Source organism: Diadema setosum, chromosome 21 (assembly GCF_964275005.1).
Source record: "Diadema setosum chromosome 21, eeDiaSeto1, whole genome shotgun sequence".
Classification (NCBI taxonomy): domain Eukaryota; kingdom Metazoa; phylum Echinodermata; class Echinoidea; order Diadematoida; family Diadematidae; genus Diadema; species Diadema setosum.
In genome coordinates, this window is record NC_092705.1 from 17,023,861 (window position 1) to 17,042,274 (window position 18,414).

The following is an 18,414-nucleotide window of genomic DNA, read 5'->3' on the forward strand; positions in this document are numbered from 1 at the left end:
AAAAAAGGGAGAGAGATGCATCTTAACCTGACATTAGTGCAGCTTGAGTGCAATCCAGTTTTGTTGACTCTCAATTTATAAAGGACTACCTTCTCATTGGGAGGATCAAATGCTGTAGGCAGTATAGCGGCGAGAACAATTATTATCATTTTGTTCTCAATTCAACGTCTCAGTCACAAAACGCAATATTGCGAGATTTGAATGTCTCTGCCACTCTAGCGCATCCTCTGTGAGAGACGAGTTCACCCCTCTGAAAGAAATCGATACGTCCCGACATTCAACAGAAAGACTGGGCGTCATTTTCGTGGCATCACGAGGCAGAATCGAACGCACGGTTCCACCAATGACAGTGAACATCATACTCTGCTTGATAGCGAGAGCACAAGTTCTGTGGCCAGCTCCTTGTTGATCATAACTGGTCCATCGACGATCATCGGAAAGACTACCAACTTCAACACCACATCATCCGATTCGGTACGAAGGTAATCAATATTATTATAATCCGCTTTCCCATGTTGTGTTTACACACGTGTCTTGCACGCTTTAATCAGAAGTTTTGTTCTTGCCACATTAGGAATTTATCGACGTGATCAATGATGCAACGATAGTGTTTGTGATTTAACGATCATAATTATTGAAAGATAACTTCTTCCTCTTAAGAGTCATAACAGCTCCCAAAGTTTTATTTCTTTGTCTAGATGAAATACGCACGTACATTATGGCTTGAATAATAAATTACAGGTTGATAATTTTCGCAAACGTGCAATGTTATTGAAAAGTTTGAGTAAAACTTGAGAACCGATGACTTCTAACGGAAAAGAATAATTTCTATGTTTTGGATTATCTACAAGCTTTGAACATTGTGGGGAAAAACAACAAAAGAATCGGTGGTATGGGGAAACAATACATGAAAATGTGTAGGCAAAATCAGATTACGGCCCTTCAAATTATATTAAAAAGCAAGCAAACAAAGAAAATATGGATAAAAACAATAATATTCTAAAGGAAACATGATATCAATTCAAATGGGAGAGTCGTGTACACGATAATCCAATACAGACTATGCGATGGTATAACTTAAATGCTTTTTAGCAAAACTAATAAATACATGGGAAAAAAAAGATAGATAGGTACGTAGGTATAGGTAGGTAGATAGATAGATAAATAAATAAACAGATAAATAAATAAAAGAGGTGTTCGCACTCCCACACACACACAAAAAAAAAACACACAAAAACAATGCATCGATGGCCTCACAACATTTTTACTCGCAGGCGCAGTAGGCTGGAATAGGGAATTTGTTTATTGACCATAAAACAACAGCAACCGACCAAACGACAAAACAAAACCAAGTACGATTGCAAGATTTTAAATGTGTCTACAGTTGATAAGTCCCTTCAAATCCGAATGTATATCATACTGATTTTAAAATTTGTGTAAACATATTATGTTATTTAAATCTATGCCATGACTAGTGTAGATTGGTCTGAAACCTTACCTTAGTATTATTTATAATACTTCCAGAAGTGACGCACTTCATCCCATCACTTATGATGCCGTCCCGCCCATGTATATTTATGTTTACACTCTGTTTTGGTTTATACAAAATATGAGAAATTCTGGAATTTGTGCCAAGGATGATTAATGATGTGGATGAATCATGTGAATTAGCTTGATAATGGATTTCCCTTAACGCGGTCAAGGTGTGGTTGAAAAAAAAAAAAAATCTTTGTGACCTCTGCAGGGAAGTCGCTGACCAACTTTTGTGATCAACTACAGTTGTATTATAGGAATAACGCATGCCGCGGAGTTGTTTAGCGAGTATGCAGTGCACGAGAGGTTTCTTCTGAGCATGCGCACTCCACACGAGCCGAAGGCGAGTGTGGAGTGTGCATGCGAAGAAGAAACCTCGAGTGCACTGCATATATCGCTGAACAACGACGGGAAAATGCGTTATTCCTTTTATAAGATGGCTAAGTAATTTCAAACGCGAGGTGAATATACCTTGTATGAGAAAGAAATAATGAAATAAATCGAATATCAAAGATTTTGAAATTGTACTCACCGTTGGAAAATGGCCCAGAGTAACGTTAGGCTTTCCCCGAGATTACCCCATCCCAGCTTGTGTTGAATACTTACGTACTGTAAAAGTGGATATTTTCGCGTGACTAATTTTTCGCGCTTGGCCGGGTCGCGCTAGTTTCTGGTTGCGCGAAATGCGCGAAAATTTGAACACCGCGAAAATTTCAACCGTGGATTAGACAGTTTGGGTGCGCGAAAATCCCACGGGCGTGCAGGGATAGACACTTTTCGCGAATGATCACGTGGTACACTTTGACCAATCAGCAAGCTGGAAATTACTTAGCCATCTTATAAATCCTGATTGTTTGCGTAAATAATCATTTTGCTATTCAAGTTAGTACACGAATTGAACATGCATTTCCACACGATGTTCGAGTTTGATAAAACTGAATAGAATCAGAAAACAGAATATAAGCGAAGTTCCATTGATACCGGATATAGAGTAAGAAAATGTTGGAATCTTAAACACTGTATTTTTTTCTTCGTCAAATATTATGTGACCATGGTGTGAAAATGAGGAGACAGATGTCATTTTAGATGATAAGATTTCAATTAAAGGTGAATTTCCGGTACCCACACCTTCAGGCTTCTCATATAGGTCACTCATCATACCTCAATGCTGACCTTCAATACTAACAAAGTTCCAAAGAAGTAAGCAACATTATACAGTAACGAAAATGAAAAGTTTATGCCCATGCCTACCATTTGTAGTCCCATCATTATACAAGGCTCTTCTATAAAAAAAATGTCCCGCTGAGGACAGCCATTTTTGAATAGCATTGGTATTGTGAACAATTGCTATGTCAAGAGTGGTAACATCAGTCGAGCGTTGTCTGGATATGTATCGTGTATGGTGTAAATCATCTTGAAAACATCGATTATCTTACATTGAGCAGGAAATGACTCCGAGGAAAAACAGATCAAACGTCAGGTGAGTTATCTATTCTCTCAGCCCAGGGATTTTGCTTTTCATGTGACCTTAAAGGTAGATTCCATTCTTGCAACTTAATGTAGTAATGTTATGGTGCGTATTTTAAATCAAGATATAACAGTACAATTTTTTGTTTTGATATATCGGGACAAAGTAAGAAAGTCGGATAATTTAGATGCTCAACATACATCCACGAAATGGTGATATTTGTCCCAAACGCTTGCAATAAAGGCCAGTATAACTCGGAAATATCATACCTTCATAAAAACAAACCAATAGGTTTCACAATAAAAAGTAATTTGTCTTTTCTTTTTCTTGCCTAGAACTACAAGAATGACCACCTCCTTTCTTCACAGTACATCAACGCTGAGTTCTTACAATTATATAATGATTTAATATCTAATGATTTGGTATCAAGTGTGTTTATATTCAAATGCTTTTTACTTGAAGAAACAGAAAATAGGAAGATTTGCGTGGACGTAAATGGGCCTAAGCGGCCACGACATCAGCGCGTCATCGCGACGTCATCGTGTCATCTTATACTTACATGACTATGCTTATGATGAAAATCTGTTCTTGATAAATATGTGAAAATGTAGAATTCTACATCAATCTCAGATCTGTCCGATTTCATTCTGAAACTTTCATTGTTCTGTGTGTCATTATTCTGAGTTTGATCTAGCAAGCAAAGTCGACTCGATTACCCGAATAGATTGGATGTTTCACTTTAAAGGCACAATTAAGTATGACCTCTTGCACAAGAGATATATGCCCACACTGTGATATTGTAACTGGCAACAACTGCAACAGCTGTAAAAATAAGTGGGAATCCTTTACAATTGCTTACTGTCGCTCTCGTTGCTATAAAGGGTGAGTATCAGCTGTAATATTCTTCGTCATTACACTAGATCACATCAAATGTTCAGCTGCTGTTCAAGAATTGCGCTTTCCGTTTTTATTCCAACAAAAGTCCACTATATATCCCTTTCCGTAGTAGCCAGAGAGGAAACGAAAGAAACTATTTCATTGTTTCTGTCTTTTTTGTTTCATACGCTTCTATCACGCTGATCTGAAATATATCTAATCCTATATGCAATATGAAAGTCATTACCCATACTATGAGCAAGAAATTGAGCACAAAACATTGTCAGTGTTTTGTTATGTTGATTGGCAAGAGTTCACATGTTATGATTTATAAGGTTACTCATTATTTCTCCAGAGTCAGCAAGCATTGGCCAATTCACAACGTGATTCTGAAATCCTGTAAGAATTTGCGCACAAGTCCTGTCAAGTTCCCGAAAACATAATAAGTTGAACTGAAAAATAGAAAAATAATCAAGCTACACGGTATCACTATGACTATTATTCTTCGGGACAAAAGTAACACTGAAAATGATGATATAAGAAAGTTGATGCCTTCTTTTAAAATGTGGGACTTTTGGTGATTCGTGCAATCTCTGCTTTTTTTTTAAATCTCTGATGTTTATCATTTTTCAGTTTGACAAACAGTCCTAAACTTAGAATTCACGTGATACAGATAGCTCTTGAAACTTCGTCTGGCGTTATCCTTCTCGATATCTAGTTTATTTTTTTTTGAACAACGCGTGCCTTCAATGATTCATTGCCGCTGTTATTCACTATAGACTCTGTTTAGCATTGTTTGGGGAGTGACAGGGTTAAACAATGAAATGGAACTCTGAAATATGATTTATTTGTCCGCTTCATCCGAGAAAAAAGAAATTGACCCAATCACCTTTGACTTTAAGTCACTTTTCGGGTCTAGAACAACTCCATCAAAATATATTGTTTAGATTTCATAGCGCCGTGCGCATGGCGTTACTTGACATGTCATAAAATTTTCGATGAAAAGAAAACAGTCTCGAGATCTGTACCGATTTGAAGGGTCACATGGTCGGACCCTATAAATGGAACATGCTGAGAGCTCACCTATCTTGGTCTCAGGAAGTGAGAGATGCAAGAAAACTTTCGGGTTACCTTAGAGGTGGTTCCTCTGCCGGGAAGAAAGGGAAGAGAGAGAGAGAGAGGAATGATCTTGGCAGATGAAAGATCCTAGGTGCAAACTAAGGCGAGAAAGACATAAGGTAGAAAGATAAGAGGAAGGGGAGAGGGTTGGCAGGAGCAGAAGAGAGCAAAATGAAGCATATACAGATGACATTGATTCCTCTCAAATGTTAGTTCGTACGTGAATTCCCTGTAAATGAAAACGAAAACAAAATGTCAAATTTATTGAATTGTTCACCTCTTTTCTCATTAATTCACTAACTTCGTTGAATTCTTTGGTTCATGCAATCACTCAGTCTCTTGACTGGCCAATGATCAAACAGTCGATAATCGAAGAGATTGTCAAAAGAGGTTCACGCTGATCCCTTTAATGTAGGAACGGTTAAACTGCCAATGATTGCGGAGGAAGGAACAAACATTTGGAGAGAGTAGAAGATATGGCTGTATCCTGCTGCTAGTCATAGGACCTCGAGTGATAACGAATTCATGCTCTCTCCTTACCGCTATCGGGTGGCTATTGTCAGACGACATACGTAGATAATCATGTAAAGGAAATCAGAGGTATATCGCATCAGGACCTACTTAAAAGGGGAGATATCGTTTGCAGCTGCATTTCTTTACATGCCAATTATGCTCATTACGAAACAATAGTATTAGACCTTGTATGAATTTGAATCTTCTTTTCGTGTCTGTAAAACAGCCATTTATACTGTCCAAACGATCAAAGAAAGTCACACGTCAACGATACTGTTAAATACTGCTCCTTTTCTGTAAAATCTTAACGGTTTTTGTGATTGCAGAAAACCATCTGTTGTGAGGAGTAAAAAGTGTCGATGTTTTAGTTAAAACTACCTATTATAATATATATTTATTGTGTTTACATACATTCCTTTTCTGTGAACGTTTCCATTAACATTGCCTCCGTGTTATTGTTATATCCTTTATCATTCTTAGTATGCCAAGCTCAGTTCTCATAAAAGCGATGGGAACTAGTCGAAAGATTATTCCATAATAAAATCAAAGCAAACGCTGTGATTTGATTGCAAAACTTTCTTTTATTGGAGGTTTCCATGATCAAATTTTTGCTAGACATCCTCGTAATATTGTCATAAACGATCAAAGGGCCAAAGCTCCTTGGAATGCTGGTGTGCCTCTTCTTGTAAAAATCACAGCACAAGACAAGTCGTTGTGTGCTACGATCTATCGATTGATCAGATGATCCTATCATTAGGTGCTGAGCTCTGTATTACGACATCGTATTACGACATGAGCTTTCCTTCGGTTTACTGAAAAACCGCTGTATAAAGATAACTGAAAAGTAAACTCATCCAATGACAAAACGGTCGATCTCAGTGCTTTGTTTGTTTATTCATTGTTTTAAAGAAGATCACACTCACATATACGACTGCTAGGAGACTAGACATGTGATAGCAGTTGATGAGGATGGAAAGGATGATTGTCAAAAATCACTTCATCCCCATAATGTTCTGGAATACGCTTCAAATACTAAAAACGAGTTTGTTTGTTTGTTTTTTCCCAGAAAAAAAGGGGCATGTGATACACCTTTGAAAACTCCATAAATACCAAATTCAGGCCTGAATAGTCGGGATACTTTACTTGGATATCAAGTACGTCAAATGAATCACACAATAATGATAATACTTTTCTAGAGTATAATAAATGTGATCTATAGACATGATAGAACACCCGTAAATTTGGCTCTGTGCATTTTATTATTTGTATATAACATGAGCATCGTTTCTCGAGTTATAAGAGGGGACGAATGACAAAGAGATAGTAGTGGGAAGGGCAGTGACTCGGATCAGAGAACAAAATGCACCCAGCTGTCGACGTTGAAACAAGTGACGTTTACCTTTGTCAAGATATTTCAGGCCTTTAGAACTTTACTCGGAAATACTGTATTCGCGCGCATCGAGACCGTGGGGTACACAAAGAGCCACTGACTCCGCAACTGCAATCAATGCTTTGATGTAGAATGAAACCCTCTCCAACAACACAACATCAGCATTAAAAAGAACAATAACAAAAAAATACAAACTCTAGGGAAAATTTCACTATTGCCGGGTATCTTCCATAAGCCAGCCCCCACGCACTTCTTACAAGTATACGCCCTGTGTATGTGGGGTTCTTAACACAGCGGATGAGAGTAAAGCATTATTTGTTTTATGACTTACCTCCATCGTAATCGATTTCTGGATTAACGATAAATATTGGTATTGCCATTGTTTTCCAGGATTTAAAGGATCGTCGCCAGGAGCCAGACTTCAATGATGGCTATATCCCCTCTTTGTTGTGGTGCGCTTTTTGTCGCCGTTCTGGCTACGGTCGCGCACGTGACCTTCTGCTTTGTTCCTCCTGAAGAACGGCCGATCGTCCTGGACAGACCGGGCTCGAGCTCGCGCAGACCAACCTCGGGCGCGCAGACGAACTCGAGACTGACCAGGGTGCCGATTTCGAGCGGGGTCCAGGCGCCAATTCCGCCGCGAGGAGCGGCCGACACAACCAGAGCTATGATGGCTGGTATTCACCGGCGACTGTCCGGCATGGACAACAAGGACGCCCAGTTGAATGCCAAGTTCAACAGGCTGACTGCACAGGTGACATCTCTCGTCGGGCAGGTAAGTCTAAACTCCATTCTCCCTTCACTGTCCTCTATACATCACTACCTTGTCTCTTGATCTCTGGACAAAGCACTGTGTTTTATAGAAACCATTATGGTACATGCTAATTCAATTCTGAAAAAAAGAAGGAAATTTTGAAATACTGCTTTGAAAACCGTATTTTCGAATTCAAGAAGAACTTTGTCTTCTTAAGCATGTCAGGTAAAGGTTAATTGGCAAGATGAAGCGTCTCTTCAACATTAATGTTGTAAATGATGTATACCTGTCGTAGATTGATACGGATGGTTGCATTACAGATGGTTACAAATACATGTTGTATTTAAGTGATCTCACTGGGACTTTCTCTAGCTTGTTTCTCTTGTTTCTGTTTCAATTGTATGCATTGTATCTTTGTAAGATTGTTTAAGAGGTAGAGGGACTGGGAGCAAGTTCCCATTTGACTACGAACCTGGTAATAGTTTGTCGTGTATTCCTATTTCAGGTCCAGAATCTGCATACCCAGCTGAGGGTCCAAGTCGCCCAGAACGTGAGAGCTGCTGCCAGACCGGACCTTGAGTCCAGGATAGTGCGGCTTGAGACCGAGAATCAGGAACTGAGAGAGTTCCTGCTCCACTTCGAGCAGTTCTTCAACAGATTGATGAGCGAAGACCCTTCGTCCTACGACCCTGCGTTAGAACCATCCCAGCGGTTGTCAAGGTAACCATTAGTTGCTTCTTAAGCACTGTCATTGTTATCCTTTAAGTATCTGCGGACAAGCTCTGAAACATTATTTTCCTTTCTCGTGTGATGAAATGTCGTAGAGGTTATCGTATTATCATCAATTTGACTGGAGTTCTGAGGTACCTGATTTCATTAATGTAATGTGGATTTTGCGCCCCAGTGATACCGTGGTTCTTTCTCAAACTAGACGGGTACAGTAGAAAGTCTGAAACAAAGTGAGTAGAACATTATAGTGATGCGATATGACTAAGCGCGATTCATCTCTGTCACAAACTATACTGTACATTGATCAAAGGCATGCCATCTTGCAAAGCTTGACAATCACAGGACGGTGTTTCCATACTACTTTGTTTAGAAACCTTACATCTGTACATGGTTCCTCCAAAGTCGATGATACCAGACACACAAAGGTCTAAAAAGCTTCAAAAAAAAACTTCAAATAGACATGCGAAAGGAAATATTATTATAGATATATATTACGATTTAGTGGCAGTTAGGGTGCCATGGACGCGCACGTGATACAAGAAAAATGAATTAACTGTAAAAAAAAAAAAACACCTCAAAACAAACAAACAAAAACATCATCAACAACAACAAACAACAACCGGGAGGGAAGAATATAAATGGAAACAATGGGTATTTTAAGGATGCATTCATCGATGTGATAAAGGAATTGGGCGACAGGTAAGATGTCTTAGTAGGAGAAAAAAAAAATAAAGAAATGAAAAAGATACAGAAGAAAAGTGGAAACTGCTGAATACGTTACAACTCTATGCGCCACCCCGTATAGACTCCACCAGTATTTGGGAAATGCTCAGGCCGAGCTGATGAGCGTTGGAAGCCGAACCGTCATCTCTTCACTCGACCCACCGTCTATGGACGGCACCGATGAGGAAGCAGATGACATCATGACATCAACAGCGCGCTCGGACCATGCTGTGGTACTTGGCTTGTGTGAGTCTTTTTACAGTTTTTGATTATCTGTCTTCGCATGTCGACTTCTTCTAATCAGACTTATCAATGTTCAGATAGTTATTTCTTGAAATGTAGGATACCTTTTTGATCTGTCCTTTATTTCATCGTAGAGTAAGGACAAACAAGTGAAATAGTTGCAAGAAGGAAATATTATGGCGCGAAAAGAGTCCATGAAGAAATTGAACTGTGAAATAAAACAGGTGCAAAAGAGAGGAAACGCTTTACAGATTGATTACGGTCGTTTCTTTTTTCATCTCGGTACTGACTAATGATAGTTTATGTATTATCTCATTCGTATTGGAAAAAAAAGACACACAAACAACAGTGACTCCGCAGGAAGTATTACACATTCACTCAATATCTTTTCTTTTCTTTTTTTTTAAAGTTTAAAAATTTAACATACTGTCTGTACTGTCCCAGGTCAAGAATAATATTATATGTATCAACAAAGTTGAATAAATAAAAACAAAACAAAAACAAAAACAAAACGAAGCATAGAATATCTACCACAATCAGAGTTGTTAATATTCTACTCATTTGGGCCTACTATTTTACCTCATTCCAGTGTATTTGTAATCTATTACTAAAACATATTGTTTTGCTATATTGATATGAAATCAAATCAATTCGTATCGAATCTGATGAAGCTCCCGAAGCCGTAGGATCCGGCGATCGCATTGCGCCGGGGAGGGGGTCTTCTTCGCGAGGACCAAGCCGCGGAAATGCGGGTCCTTCTGCAGCTTCAGCGGCCGGAATGGCTCGCGACATTGACGAAACCACAGGTGGGGTCCACCTCACAGAGCAACAGGCGGACCAGCTAGTTGCTGCACTGGCGCGACTGGACGAACAGAACGCTGAGCTGACCATACGGCTTCGCACTCTTGAGCAGGAGGGGGATCGCTCGACTGGGCCTGTAACCGCAAGGGGGAATTTCGGATCGTCGTCCAATGATGAAATCACATCTCAGGTACCAAGTAGACCTACATCATCAAATAATGTTGCGATTCTAAGAACATAATATACATAACTTCAGACACAGTTCCCTGTTATATCTTTTGGTTATTAATTGAACTATAACAAAAGCTCTTTTCATAAGGCACGGTATGTTGTAGAGCACAATATAACATACAGTCACAAGATCGACCCTATACATCTTCAGGTTCTGTAGAAAAAAAAAACCAACAACAAAATAAAACAAACTTTTTGATCTACGCGACAAGAACGACGAACTTGTACATTGTCGTACAGCTTGAGTTTCCCGAAACTAGCGCAAAGGCTATTAAATGTTTGGATGTCGATGTATGCATTTGTAGCGATCCTTATTTTTGCAAAGACGGATCTGAACATCATGTGAAAATGACACGTCTATCTACGGTAGATTGCAACTTTTTTGTTGCGAAATCTGGTCATGATTCGATATCAATATCACACACAATACCTCACTAAACAATCATCTGTTTTACAACCCTCCTTAGCTCCTCGATAAGGTAGACTTGCTTGAACAAGTGGTGGCCCTTCAAGCGTCATCTTTTCTCGACGACACCGACACGACGTCGAGGCTTAGTATTAGCGGCGTCCAGAGCCGGGGCAGCCCATCGTTTGCCAGCAGCAGCAGGGGATCCAGACCGACTTTGAGGGATGATGATATTGCTATCATGAAAGACGTGCTCGAGGAAACTCGTTCGGGATGTAAGTTCGATCTCAAATTTACAGCTGATCACAAGGAATTAGTAAAGATCGGATTTTTAATTTCATAATTATGAACGTGTTAGTGCGTGTTTGTTGTTATTAATTCTAGCTAAAATCATGCATTGAGAGATACAGCAAATTTGTTTTCGTAGATAAGTACTTATTACTAAATGGAATAATGTGTAGCCATATTAATTAGCTTTGGGAGCTTTGCCTGAGCTTGGCACAGTAATGTTGACGTTCTGAAAGGATCAGTAGGGTCATCATTGGTTCTATCTTGTAGTTCCTGTACTCGGGGTAATTTTTTTCAGTGCTCGCACTATTTTCCCGGCCGGATGGCTCTGTCAGTATCATTCCCTCAGCAATGGCAGGTACCAACGTGTACCAGGGCCAAGAGTGACGTGTACCGCGGGTATAAGACATTGTGTGTTTGGCATCGGGCAAGTTTCGACTCTAGATCCTTAGAATAGCCATACACGCCATACCGCAGTGGTCCCATTCCTAACTCAAGTAGGGTTTGAGGAGGTTTTTTTTTTCCTCTACTGCTTCATGCTGCATATCCTGTTCGTATTATTTTCGCGTCACACACACACACACACACACACACGCACACACACATACACACACACACACACACACACACACACTATACCATGAGCTCCCGATTGGCGATCTTCTGATCGTCACGGTATAAATGTCTTGAAAAGGTTACAAGTTACACTGACAGTGACTGACAGCAGTGAAACGCCTAAAACATTTGCACGAGATGTGAATTTCCCCCTGAAATATCTGGCTTTGGCAATGAACCATATGGCTAGAACGTTGATATCCTCCAAACTACAAACTAACAAAGAAACACATAACCATATTTTATCATTTTGGAGGTACAGGAAATTTTGGCGTCAAGTGATGTGGAAGCCATGTATCCCTACATTGTAGAGAGAGAGAGAAACCATGAATACCCACTTCACATCAAACCGTGTTTCAAAATACCATTTTACGATGATGTGTGCATGCATATAATGATCGTACATGTATATTATTTTGACGAATCTTATCCTTTTTTATCGTTTCTTCACAGCGTCGCGAAAATCAGCATTCTCGGTGGCCCGTACGCGTTCCATGATTGGCTCGAGCTCGCCACAGGTCGTCACTTTTGATCACGTGTACGTGAACAAAGGCCGAGACTTCGTTCAGGGCAATGGTTCGTTCGTGTGCGAGAGGGCGGGCTACTATTTCATCACATTCACGTAAGCATCCCTCCGGCTCTATTATTTGTTGACAGGCTTTCTGTTACCCTCTCATTTTCTTATATCTGAGCGCGTTTGTTAGCTAGATTGAGTTCCTTATTCAAATACTCTGATTTCCTTTCGTACATAATGTTCGAAAATACAATGTCATTTTGCTTAGTTAAACTCGTTCCCTGTGTGCATGTACGGGCATTTTCTTTCGTGACGCCGCCTTATATTTGATACAATAGCATATAATAATAGTAAAGTTCTGACCATTTAGACACAAAGCTAACCGGACAGTGTGGAGAGCTCAGAGATTTCCTACAAAGAGTAGAGAGAGAAAACAATATTTGAATCCCCAGGAATACCAAATGTAGCATGGCTGGAAAAGAGGAAGAAAACACATGATTTCTGCGAGAATCCACCATTATGGTGGATAATCGAAAAAAAAAATCGACATTACTGGTATGCACACAAAGTGAGCATGTGTCCTAATTGTCAAAAGTAGTGCGAGATCATGATCATTAGACGGCCGTTGTTGTCTGACCGATATTTACTCGATATCTCACTGTCTCCGGAAAGTATATTCTGACTTTTTATCAACTATCGACAGTCACTTTTCTACGGGTCCGACTTGTAAGATGTAAGATAATACACTGTAGTCACGCTGCTCCATGTTCATTTTTCCCATCGATGTGCAGATTTCGATCATATGACAACTTCTTTCTGGGAGTTACTCTCATGAAGAACGAAGAAGTCATCACGGCTATTTACACCGACGCCCACGATCGTAATGTGATGGAGAGTCAGAGCGTGATGGTTCACCTCGAGCGGGGAGACGCCCTCTATCTGCGGCTCGCTCCGTCCGATAGATTCGGTATCCATAGTGATACAAAGTTCAAATACGTCACATTTAGCGGCTTCCTTGTGTACAGCGGCTACTAAAAACTGCGGATTCAAACGATCGGGTTTTCCTGGCGTATCCGGAGGAAATGAACTGACAAAAGAAGTATGTTGTACGCATGTATATACTAATGTGCACTTTAAGTACACCCGAAGAGTTTCACAAGACAGACGACTGAACACAACTTATCAAACACATAATCTGGGACGCGAAAAAGGAAGGAAAGCATATCAGTTCACTCAACAAATAATGGATGGGCTCTTTTCCTATGTAATCATTATCATTGTGTTTTCTTTTTCTTTTACCTAACAGGCTCTTGATGATGAGTATTGAAAAGATATTTGATAACCATTGTCGCGCTGTGATGCAGTGGTTGTGATGGAGATAATCAATGCTAATCTAATTCTTTTGTACGAATTATATTTAAGGTGTAACTTCACTAATTATGTCCTTGTCATTTAAACTCAAAAGAAAGGAAATTGTTGAAGGGTGATGTTGTAGAGCAGTACTTTGTGTTACTAGCAGAGAAAGAAGTGAAGAAGTACTTTTCACTTTTATTTGTAGCCTGCTAAACATGCTGAATACGTTTGTGCAAATACATACTATGCCTTTTTGAATAGGGAGTTTGTAAACAAAAAAGAAATGAGTAACAAGTTTTCCTGTGCATGTAACAGGCACCTGCCTATATCAATTTCTTCGAAATTGGAAATTGCTGAAAAAGTGCATTCTGATTTTAGGAAAGTGTAAACAGCAATAATGTATGAATAGATAAAATGTCGGAGCCTATATCTCGTGTATCTTGCTTTGCAACTCTCCGAGGAGAGGTTATTTGCGGTAAAAGAATGCATGTCCACTTGACATATTTTTCATGAGATTAAATCGGGCTGATTAAACTCCTTTTGAAGAAAGAGGAGAGAGAGACAAAAATAGAAAGAGAGGGAGGGGTGGTAGGAGAGAGAGTGTGAGAGAGAGAGAGAGAGAGAGAGAGAGAGAGGGAGGGAGAGAGCCTGGGGGAGAGAGTGGCAGAGAGCGAGGTTGTATATGTGTACACATACCGGTATCTACACCTTATGTGTGAGAGAAAGAATGGATACTTTGCATAATGTAGTTTTAGAAAGTTTTCGTGTGTGAAAAAAAAAAAATATTATTATACCTATTGAAGTTTCGCGCGCTTTCTATCTAATGTCTGTATAAGCGATACATGCATGTACAACCGTCATGATTAGTACAGTATTCAAGGAGTGAAATATTGCATAATGGTGGGCACTCACTACTGGTACATGTATTTCGGACTGGATTTTTGCACAAATGTATAAGCACATAACTGTACTCTGTTTCACTAGTATAATCAAAACCCATTTTAGTATTTATAGATTATCTATACAAATTGACTACCGTCTACCTTTTGTGAAAGGAAAGTGCGCCCGAGTATAAAGTGTTCGAGAAGGAAGCAAAATAGACATAAATGATAACGACCTTGGTTAACAGGTAGATGCCTGAAGTTGTTTGTCTCCATTCACTCTATTGCGTCGTCCCCTGTATGTCTTATACCTGGCGAGTTCAATGTGTACACTATGATTGTGTGTGTACCAATGTATGTATTATGTATAAATGCATGTACATGTACAGTGCACTCCCGTTATAACGAGCACGGTTCTAACGAAATTCCGGTTAGACACGAAATACAAATTCAGGCCGCAATATTATCCTCCCCATGTCTTTAATTGTTTATTTGTTCGGTTTAACGAAATTCCGATATAACGAAAGAAAACTGCCAGTCCCGAGGATTTCGTTACAACGGGAGTCCACTGTACATGCATGTACATTCAGAAAAAAAAAGAAGTTTATATTTCTCATAAAATATTTGGCTAAAAGTTAATGTATCATATACCACATGAAAGGTAATTTTAATTGGCTATGATCAACCTGGTAGGTCAATAAAAAGGTAAACTTTACTCATGAGTGAACACCTTCGTTTTTCTCTTCAAAGGCACAAAAGTACTAATTGCAAAAATTAGCAAGTCGTCATTCATGCTTGCTCTTCATAAGTGCTTTTCCATGTAACAATAAAAAAAGACAAATTTAACACAATAATAAACTTAAATTAAGTTGCAAAAATAAAGCTTGGACCTCTTTGATATCTTTGAAGCCCAAAAAGATTACTAAGGCTAAAATAATGGAGGAAAATGAAGAATCTTCAAAATCCAAATTCAAGAGAAATGAGAGAGGAAGCAATATAAACAAAAATGGTAGGAATTTGGTTTGATTTCTTAAATTAGAAAAACTGTAAACAATATTGATTCTTGAATTTGTTTCATGAATTCTTATATTACTAAATTGAAATAATGAAATAAAGATATTCTGTTCATTTAATAATCTTTGTGCCCTTACTCCCTGTGTCATTTGAAGTTTGAGTTGACAGAAAATTATTGGATTTTCTCCCTTAAGTTTCCAACTTTGATTGTGTTTGAGGTTATAAAGAGATAGAACGAAAATCTATTTTTGCTATTTCATTAATGTTTTTAATTGTGTTAAACTGGTCTTTTTTTGGACATTGATTTCTTGAAGGGTATTTCCATATGAAAGACATGTCAATTTTTGCAATTTTTTACTTTTGTGCTTTGGAAGACGAAAACGAATGTGTTCACTCATACATAAAGTTTCCCTTCATATTGACCTATACTAGTCTGATAGCCAATTAAATTGCCCTTAATACAGTATATCATAATACATTGATTTCCATCAATATCTTCTATGAAAAATATGAACTCGAGAAAATGTTTATTTTTTTATTTTTTATTCTTTTTAATTTTTTTTTTTTGCTGAATGTATCGGTAGGTCTGCACTTTACATACACATTATAATACATGACCGTATGTATGCATGAACGCTTATGCAACACTAAAGCAGAATAACACGTTAACGTTTTCTTTACCAGTAATTAACTCACAATGAAGAACAGTAAGTTTTTCAGTGGTTAGCCCAAGAATTTTTTTAATTTATTTACTCATTTTTTTTTTTATTTTTTTTTTATTAGCTACAATGTATTTTGCTGTCGGAAATAACTGTATGACCAGGGAACCCCATTGTATAAATGAAGTCAAAGCATGAAATGAACACACTTCAGTCTAAAATTCCCATTTTAAGCAACTTGTGCTTTATTGATACAGGAACATTTTGCTAAACAGTCCCAGAGGAAGATATTTGACATTGTCAACACACTAGAAATCAGCTTTTTAGATGATCCTATCTCTCTAGATTAGTACTCCGTTATACATAAAATATAACACGTGTAAAATAAACATGCATATTCACGTCTGCTCATTTTATGCACATTACCTCAAAAATAGCACTGCATGTGCACAGTTTTACATACTTCTCAGTATTGTACAACATCCCGTGTACAATCGCGCGAGCAAACTCATGCGGTGGTGTTCCAAGGACTTCAATTACACTATAGCCTTCACCTTGGCTTTGCACACTTTGTCAAAAAATAAACAAATATATTTCCTGGATATAATTGTGACCACTATATGTATCAATTCACACAGTGTCCTGTATTGAATAAACTGTTCATCTTTACCATAAAACTTCGTTGTTACACTTGCTCGTGACAGGCAATGATTGACTGCTACCATCGTCAAATGACAACCACATATGCGTATTCGTGCTGCCAAAATCTACATGGCCACAATGAAGAAAACATTACATGTAGGGAGAAATAGACACAGCGAACCTACAACAAAAACTTGATTTTAATGCTTACATACTTCCTGGTGATGCAGCATCTACCATGTATTAAACTTTGCCGAGGCCCAGTTTGTGCTGAATATCTACATTCGTAGATTTCTTCACATATACACCAAGAATCTGTTACCCAAGGCTACAATGATAACTAGCAAGATTATGTGCACCAAATATGGTGGGAAACGGAAAGATAATGATAAAATTCACGGCAGGTGTAATGACTAAACATTGGTGTATAGCACAATATTATAGTCAGCACCATAAACTGGAGCGACTAATCACCTTTCTTACAGAGAAGGTAACTACCGTTTTTATTGTATAGTTAGTTCCTGCATTCCTTCTGTGGCAGTGTGCAGAAGTACTGTATACGTACCTACAAGTATGTGCTGGCGCAGGTGCGTGGTTTTAGGGCCTACAAGGGCACATTAACCAGTATACATTCACTAGTATATCAACAAGTCATGAAAGTACAATACTGACAGGTACAATATTTTCTGTAGACAAGAAATATTTTGCTCTCATTGTTGTACAGTGCATTCTTTTTTTCTGTTTGCTAAGTGTACAAACATTTGCGATCTATACAATGGGGGGGGGGGGGGGCGGGGGGATAGAACAAAAGAAAGGAATGCAGTGTTTGGCACTAAAAGGTCTGGCGAGAGAAGGAAAAAAAAAAATCAAATGTGCTCCCCTTCCTCTTGCTGCTACTCGCTATACATACTTGCTTCTTTTGTCAACCTATTTCCCCCATACAGATACATAGCAGAAACCGAAGACGAGGTATGTACATGATAGCTAACCTACACAACACTACCCTGCCTACACCGAAAGATAGTCTGCATTACTTTATCGTCGGGGATACGTTCCGCGGAGACTGCGTCTGGCTTCATGGAATCTTGAAGAAGAAAAAATGCCATATTGATATAACTCCTCCGAACAGACAGATTTTTCTTCTATACCCTGCCATACGTCTTGCAACAAAATGAATACATTGTACCTCGGTACTTGAACAGCCAGCTGAACTACCTCATGGGGACTCGGGAATTACGTCTGTCATGATTTTGCATCTTGTGAGTGTACTTAGTACATCCATGCACAGATTTTTCAGAAATACTACATAGACTCAAAATGTGTTGCAAATTTATTATAATCATGAAATTAAATCAAAAGGCAATTTATCCTTAATGTAGGCGTACAACCTAAATACAATAAGCAACCGAGATCGAGTGAACTGTGACTGTAAACTGCTTTTACAATTTGAAACTGGAGGTTGCTGTGTGTGCGAACGTAACTACAGAAATGATGAGCAAACTAGTAACCCATATCTGGACTTGGCAGTGCATATCCTATATATTGATAGGTCAGGCAAGCCTCGGACAAACCTTTTTCAGCATGAGGTGTTACTACAGATACATTTTATGAAGTCCATTTGATTGCAGGACACCCTGCACCTATCAGGTATTCAAATACATT

At 38.7% G+C, this 18,414-nt stretch overlaps 1 protein-coding gene across 2 annotated transcripts; it reads left to right on the forward strand.

Annotated features, from left to right (window-relative positions):
• The first annotated feature begins 372 nt into the window (after window positions 1-372).
• LOC140244543 (uncharacterized) lies at window positions 373-13,840 on the forward strand. Of its 2 annotated transcripts, none has more exons than XM_072324167.1 (8): window positions 373-474; window positions 7,290-7,674; window positions 8,159-8,373; window positions 9,188-9,351; window positions 10,020-10,339; window positions 10,848-11,061; window positions 12,143-12,311; window positions 12,995-13,840. In XM_072324167.1, exons 2-8 carry the CDS (start codon window positions 7,324-7,326, stop codon window positions 13,236-13,238), a joined length of 1,677 nt encoding a protein of 558 aa, XP_072180268.1. In that variant the 5' UTR covers window positions 373-474; window positions 7,290-7,323; the 3' UTR covers window positions 13,239-13,840. The 2 variants fall into 2 exon arrangements, with proteins under 2 accessions (XP_072180268.1, XP_072180269.1); XM_072324168.1 differs by having other exon boundaries at window positions 380-482.
• The last annotated feature ends 4,574 nt before the right edge of the window (window positions 13,841-18,414 follow it).